The sequence below is a fragment of the Hevea brasiliensis genome, chromosome 9 (genome assembly GCF_030052815.1).
Source record: "Hevea brasiliensis isolate MT/VB/25A 57/8 chromosome 9, ASM3005281v1, whole genome shotgun sequence".
Lineage (NCBI taxonomy): Eukaryota > Viridiplantae > Streptophyta > Magnoliopsida > Malpighiales > Euphorbiaceae > Hevea > Hevea brasiliensis.
Genome location: NC_079501.1, coordinates 1,622,610 through 1,640,342, shown reverse-complemented (window position 1 = coordinate 1,640,342; position 17,733 = coordinate 1,622,610). Strand labels below are relative to the sequence as shown.

Genomic DNA, 17,733 nt, shown 5'->3' with positions numbered 1-17,733 from the left:
TTGTCATCAAAGCAGCGTTGTATTATATAATAACTTACTTCAAGATTCTAGACACAGATTTCTTGGATTGATGGAACCAAAAATCCTCTGCAGTCTGCATCCCTTGGACGTCGATGTGATTCCAAGGGCAAGCTCTTGCATTGGTTCACTATAAAACTTGCCATTAATACATAAGCATTCAATAAAACACATCGAAATTAGGAGAGCAAATTCTGCATTCGCAAAATGAACTATAGATAGCCCTTCTCTTTGCAGCATTGGATAGCTTCGTCAAACATCTCATCTAATCCATACTTGAATTCAAAACCAGAGTCCAACAATTTCTTTGGAGAAACTCCTGGGGTTTTATAGCCTTCAATACCCTTCAGAGATCTATCAAAAAAATAAAAATTAGCATTCTTACTATAATTTTTCGCTTTCAGCGTTAAAGGAATAATATATGGGGAAGAAAAAATATGACTCACTCCACTGTTGGTATTGGGAACTGTGGATACTTGGCTGAAAGAAACTTAGACAGCTCTTCAATGGTTATGGTGTGTGAAGAACAAATATATCTCCCTCTTGCTTCAGGATATTCAAATAGAAATATGTGTGCTCTAGCCACATCATCTGTGTGCACCATTGATAAATTGAGAAGAAGACCATATTGCTCCCTCTCACCTAAATGAATGATGTTAATTTTATCAAGTGAAAGAATTTTATGTATTGCATATTCTTTGATGATGTTAAAAAAAAAAAGGTGTTGTCCCAAAATAGTCCAAGAGGGGGGTGAATTGGACTTTAACAATTTTTCGACTCTTTCTTGCAGCCTAATGAAAAATTGTGACTTTGTTCAACTAGATGCTTCTCTATATAAAATGATAGTGATACGTGTTTCAACAATGTGTTCCTAAGTTATAATTCAAGCCTCAATCAATATTTATGGCAATATCTAACAAAGCATACATCATATAATAGATAACTAATTTCTCAACTCACTCAATAAGTTTACAAATTTATCAATTCAATCTATTCAACCAATATTCAATATCATGTATAGAAAGTAAAATCTAAATTGCACAAAAATAAGGAGGTCAAGGTTAGAGAGATCAAACACAACGATTTTTATAGTGGTTCGGCTTAACTAGCCTACATCCACTCTCTCAAAGAATCCTCTTTAAGTCTTCTCTCTACTATTTGCTCTTTTGAAGGCAAGAGACCAAAAGCCCTTTACAACTTTTCAACACCAAGCTTTCACCAAGGTAGCTTGAAACCTTCACAATTGCTATCACAAGCACTTACTCTCTCAAGCTTCAATAGGTACTTGTACAACCTCTCTTAAATGCAATTTAATATTTCAACACTCACTCTTACTCAATACAAATCAAACTATAAAGAAGAGATGAATTGATTTGCCAATGGTAGCTCAAAGACTTTAAAGCTCTTAAATGAAAGCAATGAATGAAAAATCAAGATTGAAGTTCAAATGTAAGCTTTTATCAAGTGTAAATGAAGTAAAGAAGGTGTATTTATAGTTCCAAATCATTTTAGACCGTTTGAAACCCTTTTGGAACGTTATACACACTGTCCAAGACAAAATGACTGTTATTTTGTCCTTTTGTGCGAAGTTGAGCAGCTCTGATCAATCAGTAAACTAATGAAATATTGGTAGCAGTCAGCAAACTGGTTAGTAAACTAATTTTTTAGCAAACACATTAGCAAACTAAAAATTTTAGCAAACTAATTAGCAAACTAAGTCAACAGCTGCATGTCTCAACTTGCAATGTAAAATGATTTAGACCTTAGAAAATGTTTCAATAGTAGTGTCCAAGGTTATGATGAGAAAAAGTAATCAGAAAATAACGTTTCATTTTTGAGCTTCATTTGACTAAATTCTCATTTATTCTTTTCACAAAAGACCTAAGACTCAATCTCTAATATTATGCCTTTCATACCTTTTCTTTGAGTCTTGGCTTTCATAGTCTTGTTCTTTTCTCATTTTGGATTTGTCTTGAAATGCCTTTGAGTATCCTTTCTCTTTAGATGCAACTTCAAGAATTCTTTATGAATGAGTTTTGTTATCATCAAAATCAATGCTCATTTTGAGCTATACAAGGTCAACAAAAAGTCTAATAAAACTTGATTTGATACTCTATGATATAGCAACAGCAAATAAATTCTTAATGTTTTGGAATTTACCCAGTATCATAGCCATTGATGTGTGCACTGAGCCAGGGAACTTAGGACAAATAAAGGGACCGACAATAAAAGAAGGAATTACTGTCACAAGGTCCAATCCATGCTCTTCTGCAAATTCAAGAGCTATCTTCTCCGTCGATGTCTTGGAAATCATGTAAGGACCAAAAGTAAAGTAGTTAATGGACTTTATGTAATCCACATTACTCCAAAAGCCCTCATCCATTGTGTCCACAACCTTGTCACTAAATACAATTGTTGATGCACTGGAAGTGTACACAACTCGCTTCACTGTCTTGGAGTTCAAGCATGCCTTTAAGATCCCTAATGTTCCATCAATTGTTCTTTTTACAATCACTTCCTCAGGTTCTTTGTTTTCAAAATCAACAGGAGTGGCTACGTGAAACACACCAATACACCCTTTAATGGCCGATTCAAAACTTTCCGGGATACTAAGATCAGCTTGGAAGATTTGGAGTTTCTTGGACGCTCCTGGTAGGCTTGTCAAGAAGCTAACGTCCCTTTTGTGTTCTGATCATAATATCAAAAAGTAAAAATTTTATCCCTTTTATTGGACTTTGATCTGAGAACTATTGGTGATCTTTTCCCTAAAAAAAATAAAAAATAAAAAAATAAAAAAAAATAAAAAAATAAAAAAACTCTGAAAGAGATAAACCTTACCTGGGCCAGGTCTAACGGTGGTGTGGGCTGAGTATCCATGCTGAAGAAGCCTCATGATCAACCATGAAGCTACAAATCCAGTACCTCCTGTAACACATACCTTACCCTTATCTGCTTCCATCGCAAGCACTTGATGAAGATGAAGCGCACCTAATGCTCTCTATCCTTTTATTTGATACTCTTTCAATGAGAGCCATATGATTGGCACTGTTTATGCATTGTCATTACCATTTCGTCTTCTGACGCGCTATAATTGATAAATTATTTGATAAATATTTTAATAAAAATAACTTTGAAAAATAAAAAAATACTTTATTTGATAATAAAAAAATCAAAATAATAATGTAAAATAATATTTTATAAAATTAATGATAATGTGAAATAATTTTAATGCTTAGATTTTATTTATGCCTTTTTATTTTTTATAAATAGCTATATAAAATCAAATTTTCTTTATAATTTGAATTTAGGTTTTCAGAGTTATAATTAATTATAAAGAAATACTAATTTATGATTTTTTAATGATGCAATTTAAATTTGTGTAATTATAATTAATGATAAATAAATATTCTTTAAAAAAAACTCAATTGATCTAATTAATATAAAGAAAAATAAAAAAAAAATCAAAAACTAAAAAATAGAAGGTTAAACTCAATTTTTCATATTTCTATCTTCATATATTTATATATAAATATAAACAAAAATTATGTAGACAGATATAGAAAGATAGAGATATTTATATATAGGTCTCTTATTTTTCTATATCTTCAAGATGGTTTATATAGAAAGATAATCTTAGATATTTGAATTTAATTTATATATTTTAATTAATTTTATATAAATTTTAATATTAATATTTAATCTAATGATTATTAAATTTATAAATTTATATTAAATGCACCTTTTATTAATGACCACTTAATGAAAAAAATTGAGGGTGGTTTTAACTTTTAAATGTTTAATTATTAATTAAGAGGATTTATCATTATGAGAATTTAAAAAATATAATTTTAACAGTTTAAAATTATCCTTCGATGTATAATAGTTAAAAATTATAATTATATTATTAAAACTTTTTTATAAAAAAAAATTCATTATTAACATGGCAAACATTAAATTAAATAGATAGAGATAAATGCTTTTAAAAAAATAAATAGAGATAAATGCAGAGGGAGCTGATTATTTTAAATATTAATTATAATATATTTAATTTAAATTTAAATTAAAATTTTAATATTTTTTTACTAATATATTTAAAATAATATTCTTTTTAACAGTAGTTTTAATAATAATATCAAATATAGCTATATGTGACTTGTAAAAAAAATTAAGTGGTTGATCATTTTTGAAGACTAGCCTCCCAAATTAAAGAATTTATTTTAATATTATAAAGTCCAATATAAGTGAGTTATTTAATAAGTGATTTTTATATAATTTAATTTATTTATACGACTTTAATTTTTCAATTAGCCTTTTATTATTCATTATTAAGCATATATTATTATTTTGCAAAAAATGTGTGAGAACTTATTAATGATATGATGTAATTCTTGTAAATTTTATGCATATTATTTGATCGGATGTAATAATTTTAATTTTACTTTGATTTCTCAATATTTTATTTAATTTTAGATATGTCCCTATATTCACACTTTTGTTTGGAAGAGTTTATTATTTTTTTTTTTTTTTAAATAATGGGAGATTTTTCAAAAAATTACATATTTTTTTTAGCTCTTTAATCAATATAGTATATAATTAATAAATTTAACTTAATAGTGTTGAATTCATTTATAAATTATGAGAAATTAAGCTTAAATTTCAGTCAAAATCAAATAATAAAAAATATATTTGGAGGTTTAATACAATTCTTTATATAATCATTCCAGAAAGTACATAAAATAAATTCATTTCAAAGGTAGATGAAGAAGGTATTATGAAAAGCATGAAATCTATCTTAATTGACATAAATTAGAGGACATTAATCTTGATTTCAAATAAGTCCTTTTTCTTTGCAAGATTGAATTGCTCCATCAAACATATCCCCAAGACCGTGTTGATATGTGAATCCACAATCCAAGAGCTTCTTGGATGAGATGCTACAAATTTCATAACCTTTAATGTCCTTCAAGGAGCTGCAGATTAAGTATAAAATTAGAGACAAGGAAAAAAATAACTAAGAGTGGGTGCATATAGCAACTTTCTTTAGATTTAGAGGGTCCATGAAAATCCAGTGTAGGGAAGAAAAATCTAATTAAAGATTGGAAACTTACTCTGGTGTTGGAATTTGAAGATGTGGGTATCTAGCAGAGAGAAATTCAGACATCTCATTTAGTAATATTTCATCCGAGGAACAAATGTACCTTCCTTTTGCATTCGGACATTCAAACAGGAAGATGTGTGCCCTTGCCACATCATCTACGTGTACCATACTCGACTTGATAAGAAAAGAATACTGATCCTTGTTGCCTATATATATAAACATATATACAAAGTTAATCATAAAGTTAATATTCATAGTTGGTAATATTGTCAAAAAAATACCTAAAATCAAAGCTAATCCCATGTAGACAGAGCTTGGGACTCTTGAACAAATGAAGGAGCCAACAACGAGAGAAGGAACCACAGTCACTAGATCCATTCCGTTCTCTTCAGCAAATTCTATAGCAGCCCTTTCTGTCTTTGTCTTGGCAGCCACATAAGAAGTCGCCATCAGGTTTGCACTTCTAAATAAATCTACATCGGTCCATGCACTCTCATCTACCATCTCTTGCCCATTTCCGCTAAACAAAACAGCAGTGGTACTCGAAGTGTAAACAACTCTCTTCACTGTCTTTGAATCTATGCATGCTTTTAAAATTCCTATGGTTGCTTCTACGGATCGTTTGGTAACTGCTTCTTCTTGTTCTTTGTCAGAAAATTCAACGGGATGAGCTAGATGAAAGACTCCCGAACAGCCTTGAATTGCCTCATTGAAACTATCTGGTTTCTCAAGATCTGCATAAAAGATTTGAAGCTTCTCTGCTGCTCCTGGTAGGTTTGTTAGATAGCTGATGTCCTTCTTGCGTTCTGGCCATTACAAGTTAAAAAGATTATTCCAAGATAATATGATCTATATGAATTCATCATAACTTAAAATTTTTTTTCTCTTCAAACAGGCAAGAATTTTTACCAGGATCGGGTCTAACGGTAGCTCGAACAGTGTAACCGGATTCAAGAAGCCTCATAATCAGCCAAGAAGCAATGAAACCTGTTCCGCCAGTTACACAGACCAGACCTTTACCTCCTTCCATTTCTCACGTATGTATTTAGATATGCTGTGTTGATTGAGGTTCATGAACTAGCCATGCACCTTTCTTCTTATAAATATAGTGTGTAGCTTTGCCGGCTGGTGATATCAACAAGGTAAATGAACTTCAATTTTTGTTTTACGCCATTAAACACTTCTTCTCCCCATCAAATCATTTTGTAACAAGACAACTATATATTAGATAAGCCATCAGGCTTAATTAATTCTATGTATACATCAGTTTTAGAGCCTGTTTTGGACTGTCATTGTTATCTTGTATTTGTTATAGCCGCATTGCCTTGAGGAGTCCGATTCGAAATTGGAATGGTTCCAGTGGATGGGTTAGAACCGGTGGATCAATGATTCAATCAGTGAGTCTCTACACATTAATTAAATATATAAATTAATTAAAATTAATTAAAATTAATATTTATTAATATAAATAAATATAATTAATTAAATTTTAATTATTTACAATAAAATTTTAATATTTATTAAGTTATATTTAATAAATTTTGATAGTGTTCTTAAATTTTAGATAAAAATATTCAACTAATATAATACATAAATATATATATAATTCTCTTGTTTAATATTTATGAAATATTAAGTATATATTAAAAAATAAATATAATGAAATGGAAAACACATAGTTGTTAAATTAACTCAATTGATTTTCATTTTAAGGATTTTTTATGAGGTTTTAAGTTTAATTTTTTATATTAAAAATAAAAAAAAGAGAGAAAGAGATTCTATTAAGTAATTAAACCGGCATGATCAACTGGATCACACTAGTTCAACTACTGGGTCAATGGGTCAAGCCGATTATTTTTTTATCTAGTTCAATTACAAATTCAAATCAATTTAAAGATCAATTTACTAATTCACTAATTTAATTAATCGATTTGATCTGAATTTAATATCTATGAATATTTTCTTCAGTATGATTTTGTCTATGAGAGAAGCCTATTGATACCTTATGCTGTCCATTTTTCCTGAGAACAGTAAACAAGGGAAAAGGCAAATTCCATGCACTAAAAAACTGTCTTAAAAAAAAAATTCATGAATTATAAAATCTATAGTTGGGTCGTGACAATAAAATTCAATTCACATTGTTATGAATGATGATTCATGTACTGAATAATTTTTTATAATTAAATTGCTTATACATGACATATTTACAAAGTGTTGCTCTTATTTTCTTTACATCCTAATGTCATCCATTGAAGACTTTGATGATATTGCCACCATATATATTATATAATAAAAGCCAACAGTTTTCAATTATCTTTGTCTGATTACAGTAATAAAAATAGTAATTGTTATTATTATTTTGAGAGTTAAAAAAATCGCGGTATTAATAAAATTTAATAAGTTTAAAAAAATATTATGAGAAATTCTGCTCAATATTGTTATTAGATATGGTATTATAAAATAACTTTTTAAATATATTAATTATAAAGTATTAAAAATTAATTTTGAAAGTCAAATTCAAAAGCCATTTAGCAATTTTTTTATCTTTTTTTAATAATATTTTAAATAATACTTTAAAGGAATATTTTTTTTTGCCTCATAAAATTTCCAAAAGTTAGCATCATCAGCAATTATCCCCTTTTTAAAATAAATGTAATATTTAGGATGTAATATGACAAAATGGAGAACGGCAAGTTGACAAAATGAGCATCAAGAGACTCACTATTATTATTATTATTATTATTATTATTATTATTATTATTATTATTATATTAAAGTGATAGAAGGGTGGGTATTCAAATTTAAATTTATTAAATAAATTATACATTTTAAATTATTAGATCAAATTAAGTTAGACAAGACTCAACTATCTATATATTTTTAGAAATTATTAATTTTATTTTAAAATTTAATTGAACATTCGGCTCAATTTATATAATTATTTTAAAATATAAAAATGAATTTACTACTTTGTAATTTATACTTAATAAAAAAAGAAATTATTATTAAACTAAAAAAAATAAAGGGAAAGAAAAATCGAACTGAGTCCCATCAATTATAGTCTAAAGTCTAAGAGAATTTTTGTTTTAATTTGTAAACTTTAAAAATAAGTTTATTTATTTGTTTATAATATTTATGGACTTATAGGTTAAAAAAAAATAAATTAAGATTATTAAATTAATAATATGCATTTATATATATAAATATTTTTATATTTTAATAAAATTATTAAAAATTTTAAAAATGAAAATAATATTCCTTTTTTTTCTTAAAAATTAATCATTTTATCTACGCATTACATCAATTATTTATTATTTTAATAATATAAATTTATATATATTTTTATATTTTTATAATTGTATTATAAAATTTTATTAATGATAAAATTTTTAATTAATTATAATTTTATTTTAAGTGTGGATAAATAAATAAGTTGATTAATATATTGATTTTTTAAATTGTTAATAAAAGTTAACTATGATTTTTATGCTCTAGATATTAAATAATTTTAAATTTTAAATTTTTTATAGGAACATTTATTTTTTTAAGTACAATATATGTTTAAAAATTTGACATATAGTTAATTTTGAAAAAAATAATAAATAATTAAAAATATAATTATATAAAAAATAATTAAAGTACCAAAATCAGCTACTGAAAAAAAAGGGAGATTTTAATAAGTATTATATTAAATATTCAACAAAAATAAGAAACGAATTTATTTTTTAATATTAATAAATTTTATTAAATTTTAAAATTTAATAAATAATAAAATATTAGTATTTTTTAGTTAGTTTATATATATATATAAATTATTGGATAAAAAACAAAATCAATGTTGAATATTCTTTTTAATATTAATTTAAAAATTTAAAAAATAAATGACTCAAGTAAATTTTAAATAATAATTATTTTTATATTTTTATTTTTATATTAATTAATTAATATCTTTTATAATGCGATATATTAATTAATTAATATTTTTTATTAAATGATATTTTTTAACAATTGATTTACATAAATTAATAAATAATAATAACAATCGATTGACAAATGACAATTAATCAAAAAATATATATATTTTGATCGATCTATTACTTTTTTTTAAATACGAAAATTATTTTCTTTAAAAATAATTAAAATTTTTATTTAATTAAAAAAATATTTTTATTAACTCAATTTTTTAAATATTAAAAAATATTTTTAAATAAAATATCTATTGTAAAACAAAAGAGATAATATTTTTATTAAATTCTATATTTATAAGTTAGTTTTATAATATATTTTACACTAATACTTTCATTTATTTTTTAAAATTTTGTCATATATTTTATTTAATAATTTTATTAATAAATATATTTATAAATTATTTTTATTAAATATATTGACTATTTACTAACCATTTTGAAATAAAGGACCTGTGAATTAATTTTAGATACCTTTTAAATGCAAAGGCTTCTAGAGAGTAAGAAATGCAAGGAAACTTCAAAAGCTTAATTAAAAAAAAAAAAAGCAATTATTCCACTCTACCATCCTGTATTATTGCTCTATTTTATATTAATATAAAAAACAAAAATTCCCCCTGTATTCCATTTTGCTGCATAGACCTCACCTCTATGAATCCCAAATCAGATAAACCCTAGATTCACAGATCACAAATCACAACATCATAGAAAAGAAAAGAATTTTTTTCCCTTTTTCTTTCTCGAATTGCATTTTCTTACGGTATCTAACCATACTCTCAGTCACCTAAATCTCCAGCTTCAAGATCAACACTTTGGGATTTATCATTTTCTTCTCTTGTTTTATTTAGTATGCATAGATCGGGAGCCGCTATGGCTTGGAACGTATTCAAATTCTGTACGGCCCTACGCGGCTTGGGCTCGATCATGATCTTGTTGGTGCTTGGGGTTGTGGGTGTCACCTATTACGCCGTCGTTTTAACCAATTATGGCCCCGCTTTGTACGATAGTGGACTTGATTCTTTCACTGCTCTTGCTGTGTTGATCCCATTTCATTGTTTGGTGAGTTCTTTTTTTTTTTTTTTTTTTTTTAAAACCAAGACCTTTTCTTATCTTGGTTAAATTTTGTTTAAGGAGTAATGGAAATATGGTAGCCCTTGGACACTTTCCAATTTCGCAATTTTTTTGTAAAGGGAGTTGAGGATCTTATAATTTTTTTGGCTTCAGATAGTGTTATAACAGTATATGATTGAGTGTACTAAAAAAAATGGAACTAAAAGTGGAGGTTTTGTTTAAATTTGCAGTTGGTGATGCTATTATGGAGTTACTTTTCTGTTGTTTTAACTGATCCGGGTACTGTGCCTCCTAATTGGAGGCCTTCTATTGATGAGGAAAGAGGTGAGGTTGACCCATTAAATGCCTCAGATTTCAGTGGCTTGCCGGCCAATCCATCTAATGAAAGAATCCGGTATTGCCGGAAGTGCAATCAGCTGAAACCACCTCGTTGCCACCATTGCTCTGTTTGTGAGTTTCCTTGACAACTTTCTTTTTCTTTATCACCTTATTTATCAGGAAAAAATAATTGTCTATTTTGTTTCTTTCAGGTGGGAGGTGTGTGCTAAAGATGGACCATCATTGTGTATGGGTTGTAAATTGTGTTGGAGCATTAAATTACAAATATTTTCTTCTATTTTTGGTAAGTTGCGCTTTACTGCCTGTGCCCATATATCTCATGTTCTTTGTATGTATAGCTAAAGTAGGGAGCTGTCTCTTCATATATGCTTATATTCCAATTAATTTTTTGAAATGTGAAAGAGAAGAAAGCTTTTGCTTTTTGCAAATTATTTATCTATAAGATCCTGGAAAATATAAAATTAGATAAGAGGGCTTCCTAAAAGAGTGTATGAGTAAACAGTGTTGGCTCTGATTATGTGTTCTTAGGGATTGTGCTGTTACACTTTTGTGAATTACGTTTTCTCATAGTTTATTTTCAGTGTAATTTATTAGTAGGATGACACCTTTTCTTGACATTTCCTTGACAGTAATCTTAAATGTTAATGCAGTTCTACACATTTCTTGAGACAAGTCTTGTGACTTTGTCGCTGCTGCCACACTTTATAGCATTCTTTAGCGATGGTGAAATTCCTGGCACACCTGGGACTCTTGCAACCACATTTCTTGCCTTTGGTACTAGGATCTGCTTAGCCTGTTTTGTGATCTGTTTAATTAGTAAAGTCCATTTGTGTCTCTCTATAGCTAATGTTGCTCTTTACAGTTTTGAATCTGGCATTTGCATTGAGTGTTCTGGGATTTCTGATCATGCACATATCCTTGGTTTCCGCTAATACCACTACTATTGAGGTATTTCTTTGGCTTAACTTGTTCAACTGCTATCAGATATTATGTTTTCGCTTTTGTTTCTTTTAACATGAAGCAAGTCTCTTGTGCTTGGTTTCTGGATGCACAAAGGATCTCAAGCTTCTATGGTGATAATAAAAATTGGGTTCTTGTTTGGCATAATTTAAATCAACGCAGCGATGGACTTTTTGTGAATGACATTTCATGCTACATAATTGATTGGCTCCCTTATGAACTTATCTGGCTTTGAGTTTAGATGCTCAATTTCTCTCTCTCTCTCTCTCTCTCTCTCTCTCTCTCCTTTTTTGTGGAACTCTTGGTGCTCAATGTGAAGAGAATATATTAAATTATCGCTGCCATGATGTCTGTTAGGGATGCTCTACTAATTGAAATGCTATTGTCTTGTGATCAGGCATATGAGAAGAAAACCACGCCAAAATGGCGGTACGACCTTGGTCGTAGGAAGAATTTTGAACAGGTGATATTTTTATTGCAGTTTGTTGATATTGCTTCTTTATCTCTTTTCATGAATGTTCTGTATGAAATCCGGCAAATGATATGTAAAAATGAGTCAAAGTCACAGCTGTGCGCAATTCTATTCTAGCTTAATAAAAGGTTAAAAACCCTTGTCTTGAGGAACTATTACCTTCTGAATGCATTTTAGGCAAATTACATAAATAACGAATATGAAAAACCTCAGCCCAGGAGGTCTCTCATGGTTCATATACTTACTGATGCTTCCTTCATCTTCTTATGATAAGGACGCAGCACTCATCCTGAAAATGGGTAAAACTTCGTAGACATGTTTGACTTGAATAGGGACCAGATGGAAGTGTTTAGCACTGCTATGTCATCAAACTGTGTTTGAAATAATTGTTTTCTGCATGTAATTACTCCAAATAGGGTTCTTAATGTTGAGGTGAATAACTTTCTTGTACCATGTTGTGAACAAGAATAATTTTGACTTCATTTTGGTCAAGTATGAAAAGAGAATCATTCTAGCTGTTATATTGTTTGAGTAGCAGTTGAAAAAACCTGAATGATTAGACATGGTTTACGCAGAATGGTTTTTCCTGCTTAGCTTCCATGTGTTTGTATGGTTAGGCCAAAGCTATGAAGAGATACATGTGTTATTTAAGATGAAAGAAAGCAATGTTACAGGATGTTGAACTTTTTCTGGTAGTTACCTAAGCAATTGTTATTTGAGACTAAGGTTTAGTTGTTGCTGTTGTTGCGTAAGTAATTGTTGTTTGTCAAGTTATCTAGTCTTTTGTTAAAGCTATGTTGAAGCGATTATCATTTAATTTACATTATAAAAGTTCGTTGTGTAGTTGCTAAAACTACCTCATTTTCATTTAAAGCTCTATTAGTTCTCTATTAATCTCCATCCAGTATTGTTCTCTAATAAACATTTTGGTTTTTGTGTCTCAGGTATTTGGGGCAGATAAACGATACTGGTTCATTCCGGCTTATTCAGAAGAAGATTTGCGACGGATGCCTGCACTTCAGGGTCTTGAATATCCATCAAAGCCTGACTTGGATTCCCAAGAGTTCTAGGTATCAGTCATGTCATGGAACTGGAAAATTTTCTTTTCATAACAATAGATATGGAGCCCAGCCAAAATGTGCCACTATGTCCAAAACATTGATAAACAAATTGCAGCTAGTATGGGCTCCTAACCATTCATTCCCACGTCTTATTTGTGAAATAACTGGAGAGAGAGAGAGAGTTTTGAGAATCAGATGTTGAAGATCAAAATCTAGGTTGCAGAATACTGGGGAAGGCACGAAGGGCTGATATTTACTTGTTCTAATTGTGAGGAGGAATTTGGGAACAGCAAGAAAAGAAATGTAACGTTGTTGATGTCGTGGGATGCTGATGTTGATGTTCCTGTAGGTTTTGTTGTATATTTGATTGAATGGAAAATATAGAAAATGAGTCTCTGGCTTTTACCTGCCTCCGCAGAGGTGGCAGATCCCCGTCTATTCTTCATTATGATATCATGGAAAATTTTTCATTTTTGTGTTGGCCTTTCTTCTTTCTGAACGGGGCTTAGGCTGAATCGGTATCATTGCAATGGACAGGCTGCAAGGCTCTCCATTCTTCAATGTCAAAATCACATTATGAATTAAATTTGACTCATTGAAAAAATTAAAAGAAAAACTGATCGATTAATACTAAAAAATTAGATTAAGAATATGGTTACTCATAATTATGTCCTACCCACAACGGCTGATAGTTATAAAGATAATGATGATAATAAATTTTAAGCCTGTTTGTTACCAAAGTTATTTATCTTCTTGGGAAAAAAATATTTTTTACATATTAATAAAAAATAGTTTGAAATTATTTAATTATCTTTAAAATTTTATTTCAAATATACAAAATTTAATTTAAAATGATTTTTAATAATTTTAAACTAATTTATTGAAAATAATATTTTTAATAAAAATTTAAATAATAATGTTAAATAAAATTAATTTTTTTCAAAATAAGAGAAATTAAAAAAAATTATCAATAATTTGCGACTTTAATTATTATTGAGATTAAAATTTTAAAATAATGCAGTTCTTAACACTTCCTTTCACACTTCTTTTATAAATTTATGTTTTTATTTTAAAGGAAGAAGACCAGGACATTCTCGCTTAGCGTAGCGAAAAGGATCGCGTACGTGGCACTAACGCAGGTCATTCCAGTGCCTTCTTTCGCGTTTCGAGTCTCTGTGTCGCAATATTGCAGTCTCCAGGTAATTCGTTCAACTTTTCTTACCCATTTTCTTGCACTTTCTCTTTAGCCAAGCTGATTTACAAAACCTAGAATAGCATATCTGTGAAACCCCCAAACCACTCCTCCCCCTTTTAGCGTAGCTTTTAACATTTATAAGATATCTTTCCCGCTTTTACTCCGCAGCAAAAGTGGGACGTTTATGAGAACTCGATTTGTTTGTCACTTTGATGATTGTTGAACAGATGAAACTCAGGCATGCGCATAATTGTAGTGCACATGGTGGCTGCTGCTGTTCCTCCAATATGTGCATATCCTAAATATGCAGCTGGTGCAACGAATGGCATTCAATTTTTAATGAAATGGAATAAAATTCTTATGGGCTCTGTTTGGATAGGTGTGATTTGGATTTGTATTTCAAGTGAAAAATTATAAAATTTTGACATGATATCAAATTCAAACACTTCATTATTTGAAATTCACACCTATTCAAACGAAGATTGTATGATTATATGCCATTTTCATTCTGTTGCATTCTATTTCAGGTTATCATAGTTTATAACATGCACTTAGTTCATTGTTTGCTTATTATTATTATTATTATTTTGTGAATACTTGATTGTTTGCTTTTTTTTTTTTATATATCTTGTAAAATTCTGTTATGATCATTCGGAGTTTCTTCTTCCATTGCTGGGAAACATAGCAGTTTTTAAGGTAGAAATTTGTGAATCTTATTCTACAGTATTGAACACTGGATTTTCCTCAATTCATTTATTGTTTGTTGAGGTGTGTGATCCTTGAAAGCTTTTCTAGAGACCAAATTGATAGGTTTTTCAAGGGGATCAATTTTCAAACATTTGAACTTGTTTGAAGCGATAAATCATAGAAGATGCAGAGGAAAAGAGAAGGTAGAAACGATTTCTTTGGCATGGGCGACCCTTTTGTTAATTTCCGGGGCTTTGGCATGATGCCCAGCCTATTTGGAGGGAGAGATCCATTTGATGACCCATTCTTTACTCACCCATTTCGGAGCAAGTTTTCAAGTTCTTTTACTTGTGATGCATTGCATGCCAATGGAACAAAAGCAGTAGTTGTAGAAGAACTAATCTCTGATGATGAGGGAGAAAAAGAAAAAGATATACATATTGGTTCAGGCGAAGAACCATCTATTGAGCATCCTGAGGAAGATCTTGAAGGTAGATAAACTTCACATTGAGATTGTCATTTTTTTTTAGCTTTTAACGAATATGTGCTTGTAAACAATAATGGCAACTGTAACAGATCTGGCAGAGAAGAAAAGCAAGAATGTGAATCATAGGCGTGATTATAACAACATAGAAGGGACTAAGCCACAAGCTCATAATTTCAGTTTTCAAACTTGCAAAGTCACATATGGTGGTGTAGATGGAGCATATTACACATCTACAAAGACCAGAAGGGCAGGCAATGATGGAGTGAGTAACTTTAACTTTTTCTAGTTAGTATTATTTTTTTCCCCCAATTTCTCATGTTATGAAGCTGTGATTGTGTTTCAGGTGGTAGTTGAGGAGAGCTAAGAAGCAGACAAAGTTACGGGTCAAGCTAAACATAGAATCTCTAGAGGGCTTCATGATAAGGTTATTATCTTATTAATATACAATGAACCCATTGAAAGAACTTGGATTCTGATTCTAAACCATTAAAGAAAATTTATTAGGTGTTAAAATTTTTATTATATAAATGGTCTGTTATCAATGGTTAATGCTCTTTGGTTGACTTCAGTACTTCACTTCATCCTTCATATGTATTGTTCTAGTCTAATTGCAGCACTAGGTTAACTGTCAAGTATTGGTGATATTGACTTATATCTTTGTTTTTTATTTTTTACTTTTGGTGGTTTTTTGGAGAAAGGTTAACCTTTGAAAATTTTGTATTAACAAGAAATCCTCCAGCACAATTATTGAAGATGATGGGATTTGTTAATCATCCTATTGTCCTTTTGAATGGTATCTTTATTTCCATACCCATTATCTAGTTTTGTCGATCAATTGTCACCTCTCCTTGCACTTAGGTAGGCAGAGGAGTAAATAAGTGCTACCCCATTATTGCATGTGGCAATTAAAGAATTTTTTTTTTCCTTTTTTGGGGGGTATTTTGAGATGGTTGTGTGCCTTATGTAGGGCCATTCCATCACAAGGAAGCTTAATCCAGATAGCAAGGTGGATACAATGCAGACTTTACACAATCTGAATGAAGGTCCATTGCTGCTATTGCTACTGATTCCTGTGATAATTTAGAAATTAGAATATATTCAATTCTTGTGGTTAGTAGAACTAATTTTGTAATGATTTTCCAGATGAGCTTGCTGGGTTTGAAGAAGCATGGAATGGTAATGTCAAAGGACAGTGGCTTGGCTCAAGTAATCAATTTGATTTCAATGGTAATAGATGTAACCTTGGTTGCCTCCTTATGAGATGAGGTCCTTGGTTTAGATTTTGTTCTCCTTTTTTGGCTCTTGCTTGTTTTTATGTTCATTTTACTTGAGGATTACTAGATATTGTTGTGTCAAACACGCTAGTCTGAGAGCTGTATGAATCATCTTTCCCTTGGGTTCAGTTTGCCCTTTAGAAAGAACGAGGGTTTGAGTACAGAATCATGGACACACAGCATTAGCCTTTTTATTATTGTAAATTTAGTTGGTTGATTATTGCAAACTGCTTTTCCTTGCACCGCCATTGGAAATTAGTGGCATACCTTTGGTAAGCATATGACAATATGGGTCTGGACAGCACTGATGAGAGAAATTATCGACTGACCTAATAGATTCATTTCTGGGCATCTATGTGATCTCGAATTTTTTTTTTGAATTTTTATTATTCTTATTATTTTTTGTTTCTGCTTGTAATGACACAATTGAGGATGGCAATGTAGGTTCTAGCACCAGTGAACAGAAGGAGAGGGCAACTTGGGGCGGTTGGGCACTTCCAACAGTACAAAATCCCCGAAATACTGGAGCAACTTCTGCAGGAAAAGGCAAAAAAGTTATTAGGATCAACATTGAGTAATCGATTTGCATATTGCCTATAATAGAATTAAGCCTGGAACGGGGCATTTGTTTGGCGTGAGGCGCCAGCGTGGTGTAAAGCCATGGTGAATACCGAATTGATGTGTATCCTTGTACATAGCAGCCAGACATTCGATTATATGGCTTTAAAAATATATTCTATGTTTGAATTTCTCATGTCTTCGTTACCAAGTCGGATCAGGATGCTTATTTTTGCAATTTGCAAAAGACAAATTAGAGATAGTACAATTGAGAATTTATGGACTGCTAGTGTTAAGCCTAATGCTTTCTTTTGTATGTGGTTTATCATTTCCGGTACAATTACCAGAGAAATTACTGTATAATATATACACCGCTGAGTTATGCTTTGTATAAGGGGATAGTTTCAATTGGTGATTGATTTTGTGAGTCTTATTCTGCACTGCAAGTTCACCTGCTAATTTTTAAGACCTGAGGAATTCATAGAAAATCACAAAAATGTGCTCTTCTTTTGGGCGTAACTCGGGCTTAAAATTCCACCAATCAAATC

At 30.0% G+C, this 17,733-nt stretch overlaps 4 protein-coding genes across 7 annotated transcripts; 2 read left to right on the top strand and 2 right to left on the bottom strand.

The window, feature by feature from the left end:
• Positions 1-3,087, bottom strand: LOC110656234 (vestitone reductase). Of its 4 annotated transcripts, none has more exons than XM_021812864.2 (4): positions 2,857-3,087; positions 2,179-2,706; positions 465-660; positions 1-372 (listed from the first exon to the last, which is right to left on the bottom strand). In XM_021812864.2, the coding sequence occupies exons 1-4, from the start codon at positions 2,975-2,977 to the stop codon at positions 231-233; spliced, it is 987 nt and encodes a 328-aa protein (XP_021668556.2). In that variant the 5' UTR covers positions 2,978-3,087; the 3' UTR covers positions 1-230. The 4 variants fall into 4 exon arrangements, with proteins under 4 accessions (XP_021668556.2, XP_021668557.2, XP_021668559.2 ...); XM_021812865.2 differs by having other exon boundaries at positions 495-660; XM_021812867.2 differs by lacking the exon at positions 465-660 and adding an exon at positions 1,935-2,016 and having other exon boundaries at positions 2,857-3,086.
• Positions 3,088-4,846: 1,759 nt separating this feature from the next.
• Positions 4,847-6,146, bottom strand: LOC110656198 (vestitone reductase-like). The gene is made up of 4 exons (XM_021812813.2): positions 6,026-6,146; positions 5,398-5,922; positions 5,127-5,322; positions 4,847-4,988 (listed from the first exon to the last, which is right to left on the bottom strand). The coding sequence occupies exons 1-4, from the start codon at positions 6,144-6,146 to the stop codon at positions 4,847-4,849; spliced, it is 984 nt and encodes a 327-aa protein (XP_021668505.2).
• A 3,509-nt stretch (positions 6,147-9,655) lies between these two features.
• Positions 9,656-13,416, top strand: LOC110656233 (probable protein S-acyltransferase 14). Its single transcript, XM_021812863.2, has 7 exons — positions 9,656-10,140; positions 10,383-10,602; positions 10,683-10,774; positions 11,142-11,265; positions 11,354-11,439; positions 11,849-11,914; positions 12,868-13,416. The coding sequence occupies exons 1-7, from the start codon at positions 9,931-9,933 to the stop codon at positions 12,991-12,993; spliced, it is 924 nt and encodes a 307-aa protein (XP_021668555.1). The 5' UTR covers positions 9,656-9,930; the 3' UTR covers positions 12,994-13,416.
• Positions 13,417-14,126: 710 nt separating this feature from the next.
• Positions 14,127-17,579, top strand: LOC110656231 (uncharacterized). Its single transcript, XM_058152341.1, is given in 7 exon segments — positions 14,127-14,183; positions 14,407-15,357; positions 15,443-15,615; positions 15,697-15,777; positions 16,321-16,396; positions 16,497-16,580; positions 17,072-17,579. Coding segments are annotated over 6 exon segments (855 nt in total). The 5' UTR covers positions 14,127-14,183; positions 14,407-15,050; the 3' UTR covers positions 17,206-17,579.
• The last annotated feature ends 154 nt before the right edge of the window (positions 17,580-17,733 follow it).